This window comes from Clinocottus analis, unplaced genomic scaffold (genome assembly GCF_023055335.1).
Source record: "Clinocottus analis isolate CAN_PGR_092001 unplaced genomic scaffold, fCliAna1.0.p SCAF_6, whole genome shotgun sequence".
Lineage (NCBI taxonomy): Eukaryota > Metazoa > Chordata > Actinopteri > Perciformes > Cottidae > Clinocottus > Clinocottus analis.
In genome coordinates this window covers 12,730,043-12,755,240 of record NW_027176218.1, presented here as the reverse complement: position 1 = coordinate 12,755,240, position 25,198 = coordinate 12,730,043, and the positions used below count along the sequence as shown (strand labels likewise).

At 40.4% G+C, this 25,198-nt stretch overlaps 1 protein-coding gene across 9 annotated transcripts in view; it reads left to right on the top strand.

Annotated features, from left to right (window-relative positions):
- The window catches only part of magi2b (membrane associated guanylate kinase, WW and PDZ domain containing 2b), a 74,548-nt gene that overhangs the window by 26,524 nt on the left and 22,826 nt on the right, over positions 1 to 25,198 (top strand). For all 9 annotated transcript variants that reach the window (XM_068602589.1, XM_068602590.1, XM_068602588.1 and 6 more), the window contains exons 3-8: positions 7,755 to 7,874; positions 11,193 to 11,417; positions 14,622 to 14,859; positions 15,291 to 15,370; positions 23,456 to 23,513; positions 24,621 to 24,742. In XM_068602589.1, coding sequence (XP_068458690.1) covers positions 7,755 to 7,874; positions 11,193 to 11,417; positions 14,622 to 14,859; positions 15,291 to 15,370; positions 23,456 to 23,513; positions 24,621 to 24,742 — 843 coding nt within the window. The remainder of the gene's footprint in view (positions 1 to 7,754; positions 7,875 to 11,192; positions 11,418 to 14,621; positions 14,860 to 15,290; positions 15,371 to 23,455; positions 23,514 to 24,620; positions 24,743 to 25,198) is intronic.

The window sequence follows — 25,198 nt, the reverse complement described above, 5'->3', positions numbered from 1 at the left end:
ATAGATGAAAGAAACTGCAATGGAATGATATTAATTTCATGAAATGAAAAAAGAAAATATTGAACATGACTAATGAATTGATTATGTTTGCAAAGGGCTTTGCATGCTCTGGACAGGCATGCTCTTTTTCCTCTCCTCTGTATGATCCTCCCATTCAGCAGCTAATCACAAACGAGGTTCTTCTGAAACCTTTTATATTTGTGTTCCTGTCGCTCGTCTTACCGTCTCGCCCTCTTAGCTCCATGTCTCGGTCAGTGCTACTTCTAAAATCAGAGTGATGGGCAGTGATGAGCCAGGTGCTCAGCAAGCGACTCGGCCTGTGATGGTTAGCAAGCACTGGTCTTAACACACACACACACACACACACACACACACACACACACACACACACACACACACACACACACACATTGTGCATTGCATACCAAACACCACACATCAGCTCTGTGTGTGTACATCATCATGACCCCCAATGTTGTCCTGCATCAGTCAGCTCTGCAGACAAAGGTGCTTTTCAGCCCATCAGGGCTGATTTCCATCAGTACTGGAGTAATTTCTCAATGTCACCAGCTCTGGCAGACGCTGATTCACTGAGCAAACACAGTTGTCTTTACCACCATTCGTGGGCCTGACAGACAGATAGTTTGTAAAAAAATACTCCAGACTTGATGCATCTGTTTCAAACCTGTATTAACTCTGTGCATACCAGGTTTATTTTCGGTGGAGGAGTTTTTTTTCTGAATCTTTTATTCCTTCGGAAATCCCTTCTGTGCAAACATAGCATGTAACAAAACACTAGAAAGAAAATAATCCCAACTTCTGAGATGGGATTTCCGAAGTTGTTACATTTGAAAAAAAAGTAGGGCTGAAAAGATTATCCGTAATATTCGTTTTTTAATTATATTTTTCATAAATCATTGATTAAACATTTAGGCTGTAAATGTTAAAACAGTAAAAATGACAATCACAATTTACCAGTAGACATCTTAAACCAATGTTTAAATTACATTTTTGGTTGATAAATGACCAAAATGACGTCTTACTCTGTTAGTGATCCATTTTCAAATGAATAATCAATCATCTAATTGTATCACCTGAGTAAAGAATGCGTAAACATTAACTAACAGTTTTCAGTTTTCAGTGATTGATGCCACAGACACATTTCCTTCTGTACTGATACAGTATCGAAGTTTGATAAACAGCCCAGTTCTCCTTGAACTTCGTAGTAAAAGATATAGAAACACCCTTTTTCACTTTTTTGCCCAGAGTTAAATTAGATGATTATCACTGCTCCTATGTCTGTTTGGTACATATGAAGCTGGAGCCTATAAGTGTTATCCAGGCTCAATGTAGAATATCAAACCCATCTACCAGCATCCATCTGTACTACAATCTACTTTTAAAAACACTGTGCCAAGCTTTTTCTTAACCCCCATAAAATGGCAAACCCTTTTTTCTAAAGAGTACTCTGGAAGATAGTGTGTATCACAGCAATGTGCTTTTAATTCTTTAAGTGAGAGAGTTTAGCCTTGAATCAAAAATACATATTTTTAATGTATATGTATAAGCTCAATTTGGAGATATTTGCAAAAGAGATGTCTGCCTTCTTTTGAATATAATGGTACTATATAGCTTTTAGTGCTTAAAGGGAGCAAAAAAATACATTTGAAAAGCTCATCAGCAATGTCTCTTTCCATGAATTATGACCTGGTTAAGATAATCCACAGACCGAGTTGTGAACATTTTCACGTAGGAACTAAGATCTGTGAATTGTCGTTCGTCTAGCCGGGTCATGATTTGTCCCTTTAAGCTTGATGTATCTGTAACTGAGCAAGCAGCCCAATCTCACATCCGTCTGGAGGTGAGATCCCATTGCAGTCAACTCGCTCCTCCTAAAAACCAGCTGAATTACTCCGAGGTAACCAGGTGTGCGTCTCGGTGGCCGAGCTGTGACAGTAATTGATTGATGAAGTGCGAGGAAGCGCAGACCTGCAGCTCTGCAGAGTAAAAGAGGTGGAGCTGAAGTCTGCAACTAGAAAACGGCTGTGTTTGCAAAACGGGTGTCATATCTGGCATGAATACTTTTTTTTTCCCGACAGCAAATGTAGATGTTGCGGCTTGTTACCATGGCAATGGTGCGTTGCCAGGGACTGACGTGTTGTCTTGGTAGCAGACGCTCCTGTCGGAGTGTTGCCATGTTGCGTCGCTGAATCTGCAGCCCGGGCTTTGTAGTGTAAATAAGGACGACTGTGCGTGTGCTCGATCATACCCTGCTCACAGACCTGCTGTCACACTTCAACATATCTGTGAACCGGGAAGAAGGACACGGAAGAGGGAGGGTTAACGGTGAGAGTGAATGAGATGTGAGACTAAAGTGCGAGACGGAGCTTGAATGAGAGACAAAAGAAGAGAGGAGGATAACAAGGAGAAGAGGGAGCGGATTAAAAAAGACAGGGAGGGAGTAATGGTGACAAAGAGCACAAATAGAGGAACAAATGGATGGAAGTGTAATGAGGTAAATTGGAAACAAGAGGAACGAGAGAATGAGAAAGGATAATAGAGGAATGCAATTGGATGGATGGATGGATGGATGGGTGGAAAGCAGCAGTAAGCTTGGTGTGAAAAACAAACAGACAATCCTCACATTCCTCTCTGTTCTTCTCTGTTCTGCTGCCTTGCTGCTCTGCTCGCTCGTTGCTGAAAAGGATTTTAGGTAAACAAGTTCAGGGCTTTGAGGACATTTTTTTGTTTGTGTTGTTACAGGAAAATATCTTGAAACCATGTGTTCCCTTAATATTCCCTCTCGGGTAGTTTAAAGTGGGATTCGATTTTACACGTACAACATTTCAATCAGGAGAGACTTGTTCAGAATTCAACAATTCATTTATTACCTTAGTATAACAATGAAAAGTGCAAAGTCTTTGGCGATCGGACCCTATCCTGAACCAGGACAAGGGGCAGTGACTCCCCTGAAGATCAGACACTGGTGTTGGTGAAGGAGAAGGGAGTTGACTACCTGCTGCCTGGAGGTGGCTGGGTGGAGGAGGATTGCATTCGTTTTCGAGCTTAAAAAATGACAACTGACAGCAGCAGAGCAGAGAAGCCCGTTAAGGTTTGACAGCAACGATATGATTGGCTGAGAGACACAGTGACGCTGTGGTCGGTTGCTTCAAAAGTGCACGCCCCCCCCCGGATCAGCTGCTACCGTAATGAACCACTGGGAGAATTGAAATCTATATGAATGACCCGTAGTGTAGGGTCTCCCTTCCTGAACTACCGCTTACACTCCATTAGATTGACTACAACGATGCGTATGTCTTTTACATTATTGTCAATGGTGTCTTAGACTTTAAGGTGAAAAATAGGACATTGTTAGACACCCTGGAATTTGTGCTTAGCTGCACAGGTAGTTATCGACCTATCAAAGCATGATTCAATATCTTAAGTGAGATAAAAAAAAAAAGACGAGCATTCAGAAGACACGTGCGTCTCTTTCCACAATGTACAGCATTTTGAAGGTACATACATTCAGCTCAGAGGGACAGGTGGACTATCAAATCTCTAACATCGTGTTCGAATCCTCCTCATCCATGTCCACCTTTTTAAGATAATATTTTTTTAGGTACTAATTTGGTGTAACCTTGGTCTTCCTAACAAATTCTTTTAAACTCCCAAATAAAATTATTTTAAACTCCCAAAGCAGCCTGGTGGCTCTGATGACATATGAAACATGAAACACACACATGGTTTCCTGCACCCTCACCTCCTCGTTCCCCCACACTCACTGAGACTGCCGAGACCACCTTCCCCCAAGCTTTACTATGATAATCAGTCCATCGATAGTCTATTTTTAGCTCTGAATCTCCCCCGCCCTGCTTCTCCCACTTGGTGGCTTCCTATCTAATTATACAAACATACGTATGAATACATGTGCATGTTCTCTAGCCTCTGCATGCAAAGCGAGGTTACCCAATCCTGCTTTCCCCCTCTCACTGTCTCTCTGCTGTCCCTTTCTGTTTCTCTCTGCTTGCCACTCTTCTGCCACTCTATTATTTAGCAAAGGTCTTTGTCCTCTTATCGTCTGACACCCAGCTGAGTTATTTCAGTTTATCGGCTATTTTAGCTTTTCCTCCAAATGGAATTTGCTTGTTATGTTTCTATGTAATCTCTTTCTCTTTTTTCCCCTCACTCACACACTCCCACCAATGTGAAAATATGCCGTAGCGCTCTGTCGTCATGGTTTGAGGCAGAGAATGGCTTCACCCCCTAAAGTAGCAGCTCCAAAGCTTTTCCATGCTATTATGGATTTAAGTCATTTAAGCCATAAATCTCTATGGCACGACTCCTACTCGCAGCGTCACCTTTGAGAAGTTCAGCAACACTGGATGATTGCAATGCAAAGACCGTTCTTGGCTCGCAGCCGACTTTATCCTTTATTAGCGAGAGCACGACATCCAATCAATAGTCGACAGCAGCAGTGCTTTTGGCTCAGGGGAAGCGTCACTGCCTCCTCTCGGTACAGTCTGTTGCTATTCCTTAATTTGAGCACCTGAGCAGCTTGTCCTTCTTCGTTCAGCTCATATATTAAAGCTCCGCTTGGGAGTTTGTGTGGCAATGTACAAAAAGAATAAGGACAAGATATACTAAACTAAAGACATGTGTAGCCCTTTTCCACAAGGCTTTAAAAACATTTTGTTTTTATTTGTATCACTGTTTGTCCTCTAGCCAGAAGTTTTTGAGGAGAAGAAAGTTGGTAAGGTTAAAGAAAGATGAAGATAAAGAAAAGTAACAATGGGTGCAGAAAGAAAGAGTATGGATTTTGCTTAGGCGGTGTTCATTTTTTTCAACTACTTCACAGTTATTTGGTGGTTGCTGCACATGAAAGGGTGGAGTAAGAGCAGCAAACAGGTAATGTGCTAAGCTGCTAAGGCATGTGTGAGAAGGAAGGAAGGAAGGAAGGAAGGAAGGAAGGAAGGAAAAGAGGAATAGTCAGCCTATCTTCCTATCTTAAGGCCAGATAGGCGATCAATATTCCCAGCTCAGATCCAACAAGATACTCCCTCCCTTTCTCTCTCTGCTCTGTTAGTTTGTCCAGTGAAGGAAGCGGTGGGAGAAAGCCATTGGCAGGTCATCAGTATTCCAGCTGGCTCTGCCTACTCTGGTGTGGGCAGCAGAATAATTTTATCCTGATCTTACAGATCAATAGCTGTACCAAGTGGAAGGTGACCGGCCCCGCCTGACTGGCTGAGCTGCTGCGGTATTCAGAGTAGCACTACGATGGACGGCCCTCTTCAGGATTCATTTTTTGTACAGCTCATTGAGTGGGCTTGTTGTGCTGGTCAGGTGCTGGCCTTCACTTTACTGTTTCCTTTACTACATGTAAGATGATAGTATATTTAAGTATTGTTGAACTACGTGGAGCGGTATGTAAATTAAATGGACAAAATATCAGAGACACCTGATAATATAGTGCAGTTTAATAAAAATTGGAGTCAGAGTGATGAGTCAATTTAGGGGGTCGGGGGAGATATGTATTACTCCCTATGATATAATGCAATCCAGTAAATTGATACACACAAATTAAATCCTCAAACATTACCATGGAGCTAAATCAATACGTCTAAAACTCTTTTTTTTTTTAAAAACAACACATTTTACATTTCTACGGGTTACTATTTTATTTCAAGGAATGTTGTCGTAAAAATGTGCATATTTGCAGCGTATGGATACAATTACCTGTTTTATGTAATGCAATACAATATAACAGTCCTGCTTTTTTATGTAGACTACATTTTAGTAATGTTGTTTAGTCAAGGTGGTTTTGAGGCAGCAAATTAGGTGTGAATTATGCTAACTGGTGCTTTACAGACTCTGATTTTCAGTTTGCTTTCCTTCTTTCTTTTTCTTCTCTGTTATACATAGGCATATATTACAAATTATTGAATTTTGAAATTACATTACAATTATTAAATATATATGTATATATACATATATATATATGTATATATATATATCATATAGTATGTGCAGTGTGTTTCAATATTTGATATAATAATAATAACAAATTGTTAAATAATTTATAGAAATTGGTAAAGTAGACCAATGCTGCAACTAACAATTGTCTTTTTTTAAATTAATCTGCAGATTTGTTTTTTTAATATATTAATATATTTTTTGACACACACACACACACACACACTCACACGCACACACACACACACACACACACGCGCACACACACACACACACACACACACACACACACACACACACACACACACACACACCTGTGGTGCTGTGGATTTACAGTGTCCTACTGAGCTGTGATCATCTTGGAAATAGGATTACTGGTGGCACCGTGGGTACTTTACCAGCATTTAGAGCCCCAAAGACGAACACACAGTTGAGTACTACACAATGAAACACACTGTCATAGATTGGTACAAGCAAGCACGCCTCTGTACATGGTATGGTAGTGTTGGACAGCCTTATAGACAGACTGCAGATGGTCTGATGGTCTGGTATGACTTATTTCTTACTCATTAGGTGTTGTTAAGATACCATCTCTGCCAGTTGTGAAGCAAAAACAGGAGGAAATGTTCAGTAGATGCACTACAGGAGTAGAGTGGTGACAAGCGATCAATAGAGATGTAATGATTAAGACATCCCACTACGGGAGTTGGAAATGACTAAGCCCTCACTCACTCAGTGCTTGTTCATGTGTGTGCGTGCAAAATGTGCCTACAACACATCTACCCCCTGCTGGTTTGATCTCCCACAGCTCACACTTCATTAAGATACTGGTTAGTATTTTTTTCCCGTCATTTATATCAGAGCACATGAAGTGTATTTGTGGCTTTCCACAGCCTTTTCAAAACTGCAGATCACTTCTTCAGACCTGCACACTTCGATCGTTGCAGCACAAATCTTACACTTCGGTTGGATCTGATACTCGGGCAACCGGCCAAAATGTCAAATCTGGTTGAAGCCACTGCCAGATCAATGCTTTTATCATGTGAGCTCTGAAAGTGGACTCCCTCTCCAGGCGTGGCCAATCACTGTTTTCAAGTTTGATCAATAGAGAGCAGGAATCAACAGCAGTGGGCTTCACTGAGCCTCAGCTGAAAGTCCAGTTGGCAGAGACACAAACACAGCACCTCATTAAACTCAAAACTCCCATGGCTGCCATCAGACAGCCGAGCCCCAACGGTGCAGCACTGATGGAGAGCGTTGATGTAGGAAGGCTCTAATTGCAGCATGGTGATGTGGTGCCTCTGCATTCCTGCTGTTTTGACAATAATCCAATCGGCACAGTATTGTATGCTGTGTAAGGAGGTTTGAGTTATGCTCGGTAAAAGTGCGTATTGATTAACTCTTTTCTGAAACAACACCGGATTGGCTTGTGGTGACTGAAAGTCGCTGGTATGCTGTTTTCTGTTTGACATGCTTTCCCATCTCTCTCTAGCGCTCTTTCTGTCTCTCACTGTCACTCACACACAATTGTGTGAATGGATTTGGCTATCACAAGTGATGACTCCTCTCTCAGCCTCTTCTGTTCCATTTCCTTTCTCCTCCCACTTCCTCTGATACACTTTGTAGCCTCAAATCTGTCGTCTTTTTTGGTTTAGCCTTTTTTTCTGGTCTTTTTCTGTGCCTTCCTGTCTTTTCTTCTCAAGTGCCCTATTTGGCTCTGATGACCTCTCCCTCTTTTTCTATTTCTCTTCCCCTCTTCCCCTCTCTCTTTCTCTCTGCAGGTACCACTCGGCAGCCTAAGGAGGGGGAGGTGCTGGGAGTGGACTATAACTTTGTGAGTGTGGAGCGTTTTATGGAACTGGAGCAAAGTGGAGCCCTGCTTGAGAGTGGAACTTATGAAGGTGAGTGTTGGGAGTGCTGTGGCCGTTGTGCAGGAAACATTTTGCATCTGCGAGTCAAGTGCGGCTGCTCAGCGAGCAGAAATAGGAACATATGTTTCAGTAGAGCTGTTTTACTGTTTTTAAATTTAATCTGCCATCTTGTGCTCTTCTGTAGATATATTTACTTGATGGATCAGGTGTGTCAGATAATGCTCTTACGCACAGCTTAGGTAAACAAAATGAGTCTCAAGCACAGAGTCATCTATTATAGCTTCCTCAGATGAGGGGAGAGAGAGAGAGAGAGAGAGAGAGAGAGAGAGAGAGAGAGAGAGAGAGAGAGAGAGAGAGAGAGAGAGAGAAAGAGAGAGAGGAATCTGGAAGGCTGCCATTTCCAAGTCATGTCAAGTATGTGCATCTGCTTTGCTACATTGTCAGGGATACATCTACAGATGGGGAATTTGCTGGTTAAATTGCCTGGTAGCAGTTTTTGTAAGAATGTACTGCTGAACACACTCACTCAAATGATACTTGGGAATGTATGCGTGTGTATGTGCGTGTTTTTCGAGTATGTGTTCTTTTCATACCCGTGTGTGTTACATGTTTACAGTGTATGTTTTCCTTAACGCAGAGTTTATTTATGCCAACTAAAGGAAGCTGTCTCTTTCTGGGTGGCTGCACCCAGAAAGAAGTGCAACAACTCCTTTTTTGGAGGTGCAACAACTCCTTTTTTAAATGCATATTAAAATAACGAGTGAGTGTGCAATGCTTGTTACACATAAGACCTTACGTATGTGATGATGTGAGATGAGTCACAGCTGAAGGTGGATGTTGAACTGTGCATGAAGCCAAGATGCCTTCAGGCAAAACCAGATGAATTCAGGATCAGAGAAACATTGCATTTTTAAAACTGGTGTGGTGCATAAGGAGAAACTCGAGCCTTAACTTATCTCAGTTTGCTTTATGTTCTGAGCTTTCACAGGTGGGGGCTTGCTGCCTATGCAATTTCATACATGTTTCTTTGTTTACATGCACCCATGTTTTCACATTATCTTTTATCTTCTGTTTGGTGGCCAGCAGGGTAAGTAGGAAGTAGCTGTGATCGAGCCCTTCCTAATATCTATCCGCCTCCTGCTGGGATCAAAGTAGACTAATGTCTATGGACGTTTTTTCTGCTGATCCTGCTTTTGTCCTTTATTGCTGCCCCTTCCCTCTTCTTTGCTTAGCTTTTGTTCTCCTCCCATTGCCTCTCTGTATTTCATCTTTGTGAAACCCCCACTCTTCTCCACTTTGTAGGATTATAGAAAAAGATATATCTTTCTTCTTCTCACTCAACATTTATTCACAAAATATATTTTGTGAAGGTATTAAATGTTAAAAAAAATAGTACAGTGTTTTTTGTGTGATTTCAAAGTAAATATAACAATGAAATAAAAAAAAGTCTCATATATCTCACAGCACTGAAATTAGAGAAGCTTCAATATCAGTCAAAGAGAGAGAAGTATACTGTTTTAGGATGTTTCAATCTCAAGTGATATCCAGAGGACTTTCATTTTTTGTTCTTTTTTCTCCATTGTACTGTTACTTTACTTCAGTCTTTCTCAGATGTTTGCAGCGGGTTTGGAGTTACAGACGCCCAATGCTATTTTTGCCTTTATTCTTGTGCTTGTGCCTACAAACAGAGCTGCTTGTACCTACGTGGTCAGAATGACGCAGCTATGGTTGTATTTAAAGAGATCAGATGGTTCTGTGCAGTTACCATTTTATCATTAATTTGTTCCTGTTTCTACCTGCTAAACTATTTATTCAATCACAGTTGCACGCTTTACTTAGCTTATGAAAAAACTTATCACTTGCTCTTGGAGACATATTTATGGTGCTGTATTTATATTTCCAAATATGCATTTTTGTCCTTTCATTCTTCAAAGTTGTTTTTATGCTCAGGAGAAGCAACGATCTCCATCTCTGAGCCCATTAAGGACACAGTCTTAGTGCATCCTAAGGATGCAATTGGGTGTTATTGAGATCCCACATCCGACTAATACGTTATACTTCCTGCGAACACTGTAATAACCTTTCTGAGAACATACTGATCCATGTCGCCAACCATTGTAGTATAAGAAATGTCAGCGTAGTTAAGAAGATCAAAAAGCTGGTTTTGACTTCAAGAGACAGTGAACTAGTTTAACGTAGCACTTAAAAGTGCGATGGAAAGTGAGACTATCTTACTGTATTTCAATGTGGATCTGTCCATTATAACAAAACCACAACCACATCTTGAATCTAAAAGAATCAGTGTCAATCTTTTTAAAATTTAAGAAAAAACTGTTAAACACTTAGTTTAGCTAATTTGCTTTCGTGCTGAGATTTTATCTCATCCTCAGTGAACAATGTTTCAGAGGCTACGAGGCTGTGCGTCTCAGCAGTATTTGTTCACAATACAATTGTCCTGTTGGGTCCACGCTAAATATACATTTACATTTAGAATGACCCAACACACATGGCAAATTGAAACCTGAACTGAGGCAGATTAGAAAGTTTGCTTATAAATGGTAGGCTGCTTGAAATGTGTAGAGGAAGATTCACTACAAACTGATGAACATTCTGGATGAAGGGTCACTGCTATATTGTGGATGTCTCCGGTTTGTATTTTGTAACCTTTCTAAAATGTTATATTCTAGCGGACTAAAAAGTTTTTTTTGTTTGTTTAATCATTGAAGGACGAGGCCCACACGGCAATGGTTGGATGATAAGTTAACTCTGATGCCTCGAGATCCTTCTTGTCAGGATTGGGTGACACTCGTGAGAGTTTTGGCTTTTGTTCCCTCTCTTTGTATTTTATAGTTTATTTTATCTTTTTATCTTTCTTTATGACAACGCCACTTTGTATTATGGTTGATCTGTCTTGTTTCTACGTTTGTTGGGTCAGAATAGGAAATTGAAGACATCTTTGTTTAGAAATACATATTTTTTTTATTTACAACAATTGCATTCTTGTTTATTAAGAAATCAAAATTACAAGTCATGAAAAATGATATTTGGATACTAGATCTTTGGTTAGCTCATGTTGTAAGGCCGGCAGATCCCACTGTGAACCAATGCTGACAATCGTTTCTTCCTTAAACATTAGCAACCGTCCAGGTGCATGACTGGATTTATTAGAAATAATTAGTTCTGAGACAAACGCACAGTTGAGTTACCTCTGCTGCACACTTGAGTCAGCGCTGTCTAACATTTTGAAAGCCAATAATCTGTTCAAAGTCATACTTGCCGAGTCGGTTTGTTACATCACCTGAGACCCCGCCTTTTAAAACAAATTACGCTGTGTACTTCTGCTCTCAGATAACTTCTACGGCACACCGAAACCTCCAGCGGAGCCGTCCCCCGCAGCACCTCCTCTGAATGTAAGTGAGGCCCTGCTGCCCGGAGCCCGGCCCAGCGCCCAGGGCAAGAGGAAGAGGAACCAGTCAGTCAGCAACATGGAGCAGCGTGCCAGCCTGGAGCCACCTGAGGAGGAGGAAGAGGAGAGCCCGGTTGTCAATGGCAATGGGGTGGCCATCACACCAGGTAAAAGAGAGAAAAACTTCCTGTCGCAATGTTTTTATTCCACGTTTTTCATCTACTTGTGGCTGAAATCAGATTAAAACAGTTTCCCGAGTGTCGTGACGATGGTGACATATTAAAATAATATATTTTGGGGAAGAGAAGTGGAATGCCTGAGCTTCCCTGGGCTATTTATTGCAGTCTCACTGGTGTGATTGAGTAAACCATAGAAACAAGTCAGTTGTCAGAGCAAGTGTTAACTTCCTTTTTATTGTCCTTTTGCATAGAGTCTCTTTTCTCCTTTAGTACAGTTCCATATCTGCTGTTTATACAGTCCAGACCATGCAGATGATGACAAATCTGACAAACTGTACACTGCCCAGTCATTATAGGCAGTAACAGAGTCTGTAAGCATGAGTGTGAGCTGCACAGGTTCTCAATAACCTTATACAACAGGATGCGCAAAGGCACCTTTACGTCTCCACTATTATCACTGTCCAGAGTCTCATTTTGGCTTCAGCTCTCGTCTCTCTGTCCTCCTTTTTCTCTGTTTCTCCTGCTGTCTTTGCTCTCCCGCCATTGGCCTTTGCCCTTGTTTCTATTAATACTCCAACTCTCTCTTCCTCTCCTCTACCATCTTTTTTTCTTCTGACCTCTTATGTTTTTCTTTTTCTCTGTAGTTCTGTCCCCTCTGTCCTCTCTTCTCCTTCCTCTTTCCCTATCCCATCAGTGTTGTAGCATGTCATTGTTTCCACTATTTTCTCTTAATGTCATGCGATTTATGTTGCTCTCTGTAAACCACATACCACATGAAAGTCTAACGTCAAGAATGTAATTTGTTTTGATGTGCACAAGAAAAAAAGACGTCACCTATAAAAACAAGACGAGGTAAAACATCATACATGGCTTCACCCTGTATGATCAATGAACTAAATTGTGGCCATATTTTTACGGGGAAAGCCAGCGGTAATGTCTAATATGTAAATTCCTATTCCAGTCAGATGCTAATGTACAGTGGACAGACAGGCTTTGGTTTGCATCCCTTTGTTAAACAGACCAGCCCGAGGTTGCATCTCATGACAATTATTAATTTATGCGCAACCTCAAATATCTATCTAGTGGAAAACAAAGCAAGATTATTTCTTCAACTTCCAGACTGAAGCCGAGAAGCCCAGGGGAGACTTACTTTACTTTACTTGGGTCTTGAGGAGGTGTAGCAATTCTGAGAAAAACTGAATTCTTCGCTATACATTTACTACAATCTGGTAACTTTACTACTAATGTCTTCTCTGCTCCGATCTGAGTGCATCCACCGTCTCTCTCCCCTCAGCTATTCCTTAAACAGCTACACTACACTTATATTATGTGCATCAAACTGTGACAACACCATGCAAGCGAACATTCACAACACTTCCTGTTGTGAACGCAGCATAACAGCACTTAAGCGGTGCAAAATATCAGACAAGTAAATGTGTCAGTGTTGGGAAAATGTGTCGACTAATTTTAAGTGCCTGATCCCCCAAATCAATCAGACTATAATTATTTAAATGTGCCTAGCAGTACTATACAAAAATAATATATACTTATGAGGATATATGTACCGTATGCACTTATGTAATATGAACTATGTGTATAGTCATGTATGTGTGTGTGTGTGTGTGTGTAGATTACCAAATAACTATAGGAGTTTGAATATGTGTATGGGTAGATCAGTATGTATGTATTTTTCAGAATCAGAAATTCAATCAGTTGAAGCGGTGAAAATACATTTTGTGTGATTCTCTGTACTCTTCTTGTCATGAGTCCACTTTCATCATGTTCTACAATAATGATATATATGGTGTGCTTTCAACACATCCATAAGTTTCTTAAGAGCTAAATAAATGTTATGATCAGCATTTCACCATGTTCAACACATCGCCGACACAAACATGTACCACTCGCAAAAAAGCGAGCTGTGGCCTTGTGATTTTTTTTCACTTAATCCTTCTGTGATCCAGCCTGCATGTACATATATATGTATTGTGTACAGTATGTATTGTGTACAGTATGTATTGTGTACAGTATGTGAGACGGACAGCGCTCGGCTGCGCCGGTGTTCAATGTACGGCTCCAGAAAGTCTTGTAAATAAATGAGTCCTTGTCGGCAGAATCGCTCATATGACGTCATCATGATGCAAGAACGGATTTTGGCGATCTGGAAGAACTCTCTCCCTATAAAACTAATATCGCTCCTTCATCAATGAGGAAGGGAGCTGCTTTTTGTCCGGTGGGAGTGGCCATCTTATCCAGTGAACTTTCAGTAAACCTGCTCTGGGGCAAGTTACGCGATTTCAATGTGTTTCTTTGGTGACTGATCTAAACTGGCTTCGAGGAACCCAAAAGCCTGAACTACGTCATCCTATTCTGGACATTTTCCAGCTATATCAGTAAGCCAGGTGCGAGGAACAGGCTCTGGTGTAACTTAATCAGTGACTCAGTCATTGACAGATTTTCATGTTTATATGGCTGGCCCCTGCTTTTCTGCAGTCAAACCAAAACCTAATTATAGAGCCGGCTCAAGTAAAAAGTGTGACTTGGCAACGCTTTTTAGTAGGAATGGATAAATATATGGCCCAAAAAGGAATGTGAAAGAATATTGACTTTCTATCGTCTTTTTTTTTCTGAAAGTATTGTGATGTCATTGGCAACATTCTGTTTATGTTGCACCTATATTAAAAACCCAGGAGTATTATAGGATTATGTAGTTTGGTAACATTGTATGCTCCCTGTCCACGGACTTTGATGCCACCAGCTTTTCTCGTCACTCTAAAAACCTTTCCTTGTGTTTCTGACACAGTCTCTGACCCTTGAAGTTTCTGTCTGTCCCTTTTTCTCCATTTCTGACATCCCCATGTTGTTTTCTCCTCATGCTCATTGTCCTCAGACCACATCCCCCCTCCTTCTCTCTCTCTCTCTGTCTCTCTCTCTCTCTCTCTCTCTCTCTCTCTCTCTTCTCTCTCTCTCTCTCTCTCTCTCTCTCTCTCTCTCTCTCTCTCTCTCTCTCTCTCTCTCTCTCTCTCTCTCTCCTGGGGGTTCTTAGCTCTCTGCAGTGGCTTGACTCTGACTCATCATGCATGGCGTGTAGTGTGCACTGCATGTGTGCACAGAGCATGTGAGCATAACTGTGTGTGTGTGTGTGTGTGTGTGTGTGTGTGTGTGTGTGTGTGTGTGTGTTTTGGTCCACAGAGTCCAGTGAACATGAGGACAAGAGCACAGATGCCTCTGGGGAAGTTGCTGTAGAAACGTCCAGCCAGGCCCATGCCTCTGTCGAGCCCCCCACCGAAGAGGAGGAGGAGGAGGAAGCCCCAAAATCTCCCTCTAAATCCCCCGACAAAGTTATAGACCTAGATGAGGAAGAGCTTGGTCCTCTGCCTGACAACTGGGAGATGGCCTACACCGAGAAGGGGGAAGTCTACTTCATAGAGTAAGAGCAAAATATCCTACCAAAATACATTTTGAGTCACCAATATCTAACACAAGTATCAGTGATCAGTATCAGTATTGTTGCCTCTCTATCACAAAGTACACCAACTTGGTATAAGTATGACAGGGTGCGTAAACTAATTGGCGTAATGTAATTCTTTTAATCAGACATACTGGATAAACACACATGCACACATAGCCATACCGACTTTTGCCCTCTCCTCTCACCCTTAGTAATTAGTGGCTGATGGCTAATTAGTAGATTAATTGCCATTAAGTTTACCTTTTGAATCCCCTTGTTTATTTTTGCCCCTGCACACATATGCCCACATGTACAGGTCATTCGTGTTACTGAACTAATTTCTTTCTCGTATCATGTCTGTCAGTCTTTCTCTGACCTCCTTATTGCCCCTTATCTCTCCTTATTGCCAGTCACAACACCAAAACTACATCCTGGCTGGATCCTCGGCTTGCAAAGAAAGCAAAGCCACCAGAAGAATGCAGAGAAGACGGTGAGTCTCGACAACCTGTTTGCTCTGTTGTTTTGTAAGTTTAAGTTTGTGTTTGTCTGAGTCGAGCTTGTCTTCCGCCGTTTGTGGGAGTGTGTTGTCAGTGCATTTCCTGCTGTCTGTGCACCTTTGTTGTCTGTTCCTGACTAACTGTTACACCGTGTTTTCCCTCCTCAAGAAAAATAGCGAAAAATACTCGGTTGTTTGATTTGTTTGTTAGTTTGCAGCCGTTCGCACAGTTCTCCACAGGTTTTGGGAGAGGAGGGTTTGATATCGAGAAAGAATAAACTTGAAAAATTTGCCTTTTTAGAATTGTTGTTGTGAAGTGAACATTAGCATAGGAGCAACTTGAAGCATGTGTAGATAGGAATGTAATCATGTTATCCAATATTATTTTCTATGCTTCATAACAGGGTTGTAAGGGTATACTGGAAGTATATTTATGCTAATAATTATAGGACTTTTGATAGGACCGGATGATACCGGCCTTAAAATTAATAATTGAAAATACTACAGGCAAAACAACCAGGTAAATAGGACATGTGCACAAGAGATAATGACAGGAACATAGTAGACAAACCAACAACCAGCAGACAAAAGATAGGACTTTAAATACCCAATAAACTAGTCAAACAACCAGATACAGGTGGGCTGATCGAGGAGCGAGGAGGGAAATCAGAGGAGACATGATCGAGGAGCCCCGAGCGCAGGCTTCCAGGAAGTGTTTTAACGCTGGACACGCCCCCTCACTGTTCCTCTGTTATTTGATTGGACGCTGCAGCTGAGCGTACTGATCGCTGGAGTTTCATATCAGTGAAGACGATCACAGAATAAATTGAAGTTATATAGTAGAGTGTTTGATTCACCATCTGGTGAAAATATGTGTTCATTGTAGATCTGAACAAAAACACGACCACCAACTTCAAAGATTTGATCTGTTGTTTCCCTCAATAACTTTTAATTAAAATCAGAGCGCTGGAGAGAGGAAACACTTTTTATAACATGTATGCTTATTTTATAATCTCACAATTAGAATTTCAAAACATACCGACGTAAATAATTAATAAATAAGATGCTGGTAGTCGATCCTGCATATGAGCAGGACCCTGAACACAACACAGTATAAAAATACTCAATGCAGTTTAACAGGTAACAGACTACAGAGAAAACATCTCCACTCTGACACAGATGATATCTGTGTCTTTTTTTAATATCAGTTGTAGTTTAAAACCATTAAATCAACTGAAACATAGAATCATCTTTATCAATAGTATTATTAATTATTAAGTGCATTTTTATTGCAATATTCGCTAAAAACTGTCCAGACCAGAAAATAACTCACACAGACAGGAAGTCAACAAACCACAGGACAAAAGATGCAGGACATTTCAAAATATAACAGGAAAGAAACCAAGATTGTGACAGCTCTGTAGACTGAGGCTCTGGAGACTGAGGCTCTGGAGACTTGGACTCTGGAGACTTGGACTCCGGAGACTTGGACTCCGGAGACTAAGGCTCTGGGGCCTGCAATTCTGGATTGGCAGCAGCAACATGGGGTTGCTGCGGCCCAGCTCAGGTAAGATGAGGCCCAGAGGCAACAGGAATTGGGGGAAACTGATTGGGGCGGCAGCTGGAACCGGGACATGCTGCGGCTCTGCGGAAACAGAGACGGCTCGGACCACCAATGCAGGAACCAAAGAGACGTCGGCTTGGACTGCCGACACTGGAACTAGAGAAACTCATGACATTTAGCTGAGCAGTGAAGACTTTGGGCACTGAGCAGCTTGGAGAACTGACGCAAACGCGGAATTTTCCTCATTTGTGTGATGGTGTTTTTGTCCCGTCATCACTGATGTCCAACCATCGTCTCCATCACAAATGGAAAATACAAATATTGTAGGTGTTCACCCAGATCAATACCTTATATTTAAACAGGGGTTTTGTCAGCATTTTCTGAAAACAGCTGGACGCTTTCGTTTTTAACAACTATTGCTTGAACACAAGGAAATAGAGCAATTGTTGGGGAATCTTTAAGTTGTGAATTAATACACATTTGATGCTCTTATGTGGATCATTAGTTTGCAACTGACTGAAGTATGTTACTACTTGAAAAGAAGCTGTGTCTACTTATGTTCTCTCCATTCGTCTGCCCATGAGCAGTTAACTGATTAACTAAAGAGCAATTTTCCTCACAGATTTAGAGGTCTGATGAGGTGAATCTCAAAAACAAATATTAGAGAAACAGTATTCTGAAAAAGAAAAGAAAAAAGCTATTTTGTGTTGCAGAGATTGTTTTTATTCTTTTCTAAGCTGTTCATCATCTTATGGTCCCTCAGACTTAGCGTCTCTTGTTGCTATCTCTAACAGAGTCTCACTTGCATCAGCGAGTGTTTACAGCAAAAGGGGGTTGTGCGTAGGACCGAGTGACTCATTTGAGGTTTTTAATAGTTTTTGGACAAGGGAAGTGTCTGGCATAAGGGAGTAAGCTATGTCAGGCGTAGGATATGCACGCAGCACTTGCATCTAGTATCAAATCATTGTTTTGGTCTTTTTGTCAGATTTGTTGATAAGAAAATACAGTTTAGTATTTTAAGGTTTGTTTTAAATCAGGGGATGCTGAGGTGTTTTCAGTTGTTTCAGAGGCTAAGATGAGGAACAGTGGTTTCATACAACACATATCCATCACTGACGTCAAACATAATAAAGTAGAGTTCCTGCGGTTCGGTGGGATCAGATATATAACAATGAGGTGAAGTTACATCCCTGCTGCTGTCACAGCCTTCGTTCAACAGATTAGGTTTTGATGTGATTCAGCAGAGCGAGATCTGAATCAATACCTTCTCTACCTTTCCTCTGTTCTCCATCTCTTCAATTTTCTCCATCTGCTCTCCCCTGCACTGCCTCTCTTTCTCCCTTTCAATCCCTCTCTCCCTTTGCCCAGTAAAAGGCCTAACTGTGACTGGAATTCTAATAACACCGCTCAGCTCTGTACAAACTGGTTCCCACTCTCAACACATGTGCAAACACACACACACACACACACACACACACACACACACACACACACATACACACACACACACACACACTACTCTCTTCAATTTACAAACCCTTTTCACAAACATGGCTGACGTGCTTCAGGTTCATCCTGCCATAACAAAACATCGTTGTTATCAGTGTTTTTGTGACCCGCACTTTCTGCGATGCTCTATGAGCACTTATTTTGTGTTTTAATGCAACAACTTTCCGTTGTTTTACTCTTTGTTTATAGGTTTTAAAACTATACGAGATTGATCGCAGAGATGAGATCTAGCGAAAGAACCTTTTACAAACATTTATACCATGAGGGTTGATAGAGTGAACCATTGACATATTGTAGAGTCAGGTTATGTTCCAATGTTTGCTTGTGTTTGCATTATTTCAAGTGCTGATGTATTTTGAATTAGGTTTTCTGAACAGAACCTGTAAGGTTTAGCTGTTCTATGTAAAAAGTAGCCAGTTAGTATTTTGAAATCTTAGATTAGTCCCTAGTCATGTCTTCCTGTGTGATCAAAATAAGATATGTCGACACTTGAAGTGTGCGATCTTTTTTTATTTTTTGCATTATTCCTTGCAATCCAGAACAGAGGAAGTAGCTTCAGCCATGTTTGAGAAAGAGGCCAAAACACATTATCTTCCCCTCTTTCTCTTTCTTTTTTCTCTCTGTTTGTCTTTCTTTTTTTCTGCAGTTTTTCTATTGTGTGAAGTCTGCCTCCTTCTGTCTTTGGGGAAGAAATGATTAAAGAAAGGCTACACGATCACCACTGGCAGAGGATGTTGAATCAAAAGATGTTACGTTTGTAAGGGTCCTGGATGACACATTGCATCCTCTCACATCACCTTTTGAATTTACGCCTTCCAAAAACACTTTTAGTTGACAGGAAATATTATTTTTCAGTATAAACAGTTCAGCATGACAGAAGGATATACAGTAGTTTAATTCAGCATGCTGCTCCACATTACTCACCCTGTGTTTTCTTTTAATGAGCACACTGGTGTCCTGTAGCTCTGTCTTATGGGCTGCTCAGCCTGTTTTCTGATGTTTACACTTTCTGCATGCTTGCTGTGCACCAAGTGACAACATAATGGCAATTTTACATTTTTGCCCATGTTAATGGATATGTAGTTTTTAATTGATGCATGGAAGCAAGGACGTCAGATTCTGCAAGGAGACTGAATAAACAATAAATGTGTGGAGGGAAGAGCAGGAAGAGATGGCGCTGTTTTAACTGCCCATTTACCTGGAGGATTTCCCAGAGTCTCACAGCCTCAGGCAGGAAGCAGACATACTAACATTATTTCTGCAATACTGTTTTTGCACCTTCCCTTTTGTTATTCCCTTTCCATTACTTCCCACTCCTGCATGTCTGGTCTTTTTGCTCCACTTTCCTTAAGCATGTCATATCCTCATTGACTATTCCCTTTTCCCTCACTATTGGCTGGATTTAAAGAGAAGCGTGTCTGTATTGATGTGTTTGTGCAAACGTGCAACTTTTGTGTGCATTGTGTTGTATCTTTATGCTGAGGTTGACTCTCCAGAGTTCAAAGGCTTGTCACCACAGATCTGGTTCGCCTTGCAGACTTTTTGTCAGGCAAGTGTTTTGTTATGTAACATAAGAAGATATCTCCTCTCTCGCTCGGAAGAGGCAAGAACAGAGCGGGACAAGCTTCACATCACAGCAAGTGTTGGTTTCAATTCTGCCTTTGATATGCACACCCAATGCCGGTTTAAAAGTAATTCCAGTGCTGCTCATGTTCATTTAGAGGCTGGAATTCAATGTCAAAGCTCTGTCTTTAACAATGGCCCATATATATATATATATATATATATATATATATATATATATATATATATATATATATATATATATATATATATATATATATATAATATATATATATAATATATATATATATATATATATATATAATATATATATTATATATATATATATATATATATATATATATATATATATATATATATATATATATATATGACTGAGATAGTAAAAATAAAAGACAGCAGTGTCAGTGTTTCTTCTTGAAAAGAGCAGGAAAAAGACAAATGGTGATGGAGAGAGGTTTACATATGAGGAGAGTTGAAGGCCATGCATCCCCTGATCCCCTGTTGGACGGTGATGGACTCGTACTAAAATGTTACCTCTAAGTTACATCACTGTTATTATACTGGAGACAGGGTCGTGTCTAGGGCTGGATTTTTCATCCTCCTTTACTCTCATGTTCCTGCTTGTTGTTTCTCTTTGTTTCTGTCTTGAGTGAGATTGCTTTGTAGATCCAGATTCAAAGCAGACACATTGTTAATATGGCAGCGCAAACACAAAAACACAACACATGATAACCTGCTGAACATCAGCACATAATTCTTATTGTGAACATAATATAAATTACTACAGGTTCACACTCTAACATGTGCTCCAGTGTCTCCTGTGAATATAATAATATAGTTTCTTTGTCTTCTATGATAACGTATATATATATATATATATATATATATATATATATCTATATATATATATATATATATATATATATATATATATATATATATAGATATATATATATATATATAGATATATATATATATATGTTTGAACTATTGGTCCAACATTAGGCCTATGGAATATTGTTTTTCTTAACTATTTTCTCACGCTTCATAGACCAAATGATTTATCAATGCGTTAAGGAAATTACTTTCTGATCATTTTAGGAGGAAATTAAATGATAATTAGTTGCTACGTCAATATAAATTCTAGTGTTTTTTTTTAATCTGAAGTTTTTGTAGTTGGGAGTTGAGTTGGTTTGTAGTTTTTCCTGTGAGTCAGATGTTTTCACTGTAGCTGTTCCTGGCTGCCTGTTGGTCAGGGAGACTTTGTGTGAGAGGGAAGATGAGTCATCTAATGCAGAGGAATCACAATTCGACTTCATGTCAAGGGAGGCACCAATACAGATACACATAAACAAGAAAACAAACACACAAGCAAGCCCCTCGGTGCTCATATCATACACAGAAGCGTGACGAGGTGTTTGATTTAGTGTCAAGAGGATGACGGTTACACTCATCAGGACTTGCAAACACATTGCAGCCAAACACACATACACACACATACAACAAATATAGACTCATATTAATGCATAAAAACACACAAACACTCTCTCTCTCTGTATTTCAGCAGCAGGAAATAGAGACAAGACAGCGCCCTCGGCTCAGACGAGAGGGGGAAAAGGACTTCTAATGGTGGTTTCCATGGAAACTGTCTCCCTTTCACTTTAGGAGGAGGGCAAGCGAGTAGTGGATGAGTTAGGCAGACATTTAAGGTGGCTCATGGACAGTGGGAGGGAATTTAAGGTGGTTTGAAGTGTGAATCCATCCGACTTTAATGCCTTGAGGAGAAGAAGGGTTGTTTGAGGTAATGGCAGTGCAGCGCAGGTGGTTTAGCAAACAGTAAAGCGGACCGAAGATAATTGCAGCATGCACCCCGTTCACCTTGGGCTGCACAGTCAGCACACTCAGCAGCCAGAAAACACACGCTCACACATGGATTATTGATATCAAGATCACAAATCTGTTCGTAATTGCATTACAGCGTAAGGGACCGATGCCACAGTATCAGTGTCACGCAGACCAGCAATAATAGAGATGTGTGTGTGTCAGTGTGTGTGTGTGTGTGGGTCAGTGTGAGTGTGTGTGAGTGAGAGAGAATCTCCAAAGGGTATTTGGGTATAAAAGGTTTCTCTACTTTTGCTTGTTCATTACGTGAGTTTGACACAGATACCAAAACAACATTATTTTCAATAACTTTCTTGGAGGTATAAAAAGATGCTTGTAATGCTTTATTACAAATCAATTGTATTTTCTCATACAAAGTACATATTCACTAAAATAAATGGTGTAAAGGGCAGTTTGTCTCAGGGATGTTCTCATTGTACCAAGGTTGTCAGCTCTTTGGTGTCTTTCTGTATACGCGTGTGTGCACATGCAAGCGTGCATGTGTTTTATTAGTGAGCTCAGGGTCAAAAAAGTCCCTTGTTCTAAGTGTATTAGTCATGTTTTTCAATCTGTATGACACTGGTATTCTTCCACTCTCATCAGGTTTGCTTTATTTCCCTGTAAAAATGCCTGTCCATAGTCAGTCATGAATATCATGAATAAGACTCTTTAATACAAGACATGAGGATGAATTAATTTGAGGGAGTAAGCTTAACCTTTCAAGAACGCATGCTGTTGAATGCCAATCTGAAGTGCTGCCTATCAAGTATATGTTTGTTTGGGAGGGAGACAGATGGATTGTTGTTGGGGGTAGCAACAAGCTGAATTTTGTATACAACGGAAGAGAGAGGTCCTTTAGTCACCGTAGTGCACTTTATAGGGTATGTAAGAGTCAGTGAAAAGTTAAACGAATAAATCATAGAGTATGGGAATTTTAGCAGTGCCTTGACCCAGATCTTTTACGATGGAGAGACAAGAGCTAAATCAGCAAAAGGATGAATGAAGTGAGGAGGGAACAGAGAGCTGGAGGAGTTAGAGAAGGAGACAGTTAACACGACAGCCATCTAAGGCAAAAACAAGTTAAAGAGGGGAAAAAAAGGGACAAACACAAAGTCGTAAGGGGAGGATGTATTGAGCTTTAAAGGGCATGTGTACAGATTGTTAAGCCTTCGGAGGCAAATTTGTGATTTTGGACAATACAAAATACATTTAATTCAAAGATTTGGTGCACACGACAAAAGGAAGAGACTGAAAGAGAGAGAAGGCAAAATGAGATGTGTTAAACAATGTAAATGTTCTTTCACTTCTGCCCTGCTTTGTATTGATGCCTGTGTTGTGGTTTGTGTCTCCATGAAGAAGCCACCGCTGCAGATCGAAGTGTTGTCTGTCTATTAAAGGAGCACTTTGGGAGCGTCTAGCTGTGAGCCCTGAGATTCATATTGTCCCCCCTCAGTGGTTCAATCTAGTCTACAGTCCTTCTCCTGCTCTCAGCATAAACTGACTTCATTTCCCTCGTCTGTTTTCTCCATACTCTACAGAGCTGCCCTATGGCTGGGAGAAGATAGATGACCCCATCTACGGCAGCTACTATGTAGAGTAAGTCTCCCTGTTGACTTGGGTTAACTCTGCTTCTCTGCGGTAAAACAGGAAATGCATTTATATGGTTTACAACACATCATTATGAATTATAAATGATGTAATCCTAATCTACTTTTTATGTCTTACTGCTTAACTTTTACAGTGAAATTTGGACTATCAAGAGAATGCTCGGTCAAAATCATTGAATGTGTTGCGTCACAAGCATTGTGTATTGTATCTAGATGCTGTTTAATCTGGAAGTACATTTCATTTTGTTCGAGTCTGAACCAATTTAGCTGTGATTGAAGCTTAAAAAGTGAAGAACAGTTACTGAGAGGACAGTTTTGTGATCTTGCCACCTATTATTTATTTATTTATTGCAATATTTGGTTGTAGTTACACATTACCTTGGGAATAACATTTTAGGTGCAAAAATCACAATATTTGATGTATTGTTATATTTCAAACCAGCCCACAGTATATTAAGTAATTAGAGTTGCCACCATCTGACCCACTACAACATTTAAACCTTTTTCAGATTGAGGCAGCATGTACTCCATACCAGGTCAGCGCAACTGTCCTCGCTTTACTGTCTCACCGTATCAAGATATTATAGATTATCATGTCAGCAAACACACCAAAAATTACTTCTAGCGGAAGCATAAACTGTTGAATGCTAGTCTCATATTCACTGGCATTTTATCTCTAGTTTACGTTGCCAGCTCTTGAAAAGTTTGCAAGATGTTTATAACGCTTGAACGCCAGGATTTAGGTTTGGGTTGCTGCAATCATGTGTTGACTAAATGGCTTTTGTGAGTTGAGCAGCTTCCAACCATCTTAAATGTGTAGATGTTTATAGCTTAAGGGACTCATAATAACATCACAGTATGCACTAAAACAATAAGCTGAAAGCAGCTGAAATTGGACAGAGAGATGTAGCGCAGGACTGCTGACTCTCATTAGGCACCATTTTGTCTTTTGTTCTCAAGTACATTTTGTTAAAAATACCTCTTAATATTGGTAACATTTTAAATGCATAATTGCATTGTGTTATTAGTATTTCTAGCTAGGCGCTTTTCAATGATCCTTGGTTCCATTATTTGTGATGATACATTGTAATTTCAGTCATATCAATCGAAGGACCCAGTTCGAGAACCCAGTCCTGGAAGCCAAGAGACGCCTGGAGCAGCAGAGGCAGATGCAGAGCCAGGGACTCTCCGCTCTACCGCTACCCACTATATACAGAGGTACACATGAAATACTAGAGTATGTGCAGTACATAACTCAAAACATATTGTCATACTTACAGAGTAAAAAAACATGGATATGCAAAGACTGCAGGCAAATAGCCTTCATCTTCTGGACATCGACGACCTTTAAAACCTGGATGCTGATACATTTTATTTATTGTACATCATCCCTGCTGTACAGATTTTATCCATTTTCATTTTTTTTCTCGTGAATCTTAAATAGAACAGGCAGTTTCATGAGTATTTGAAGGGGCAGATGCACAAAGTCACAATGTTCAGGGGTCGAATGGAGATTGCGGGCAGTGCGGGGTGCAGAGAACATGCTCGCCCTGAGGCCCCTACTGGTCTAGTCTGAGTATGAGGACGTACTAGACCAGCACATAATGAAGGGCTTCATCCGAGTGAAGACAGCACCCTTTCGATGAGTCATCAAATCAGGAATTAAGGCAAATG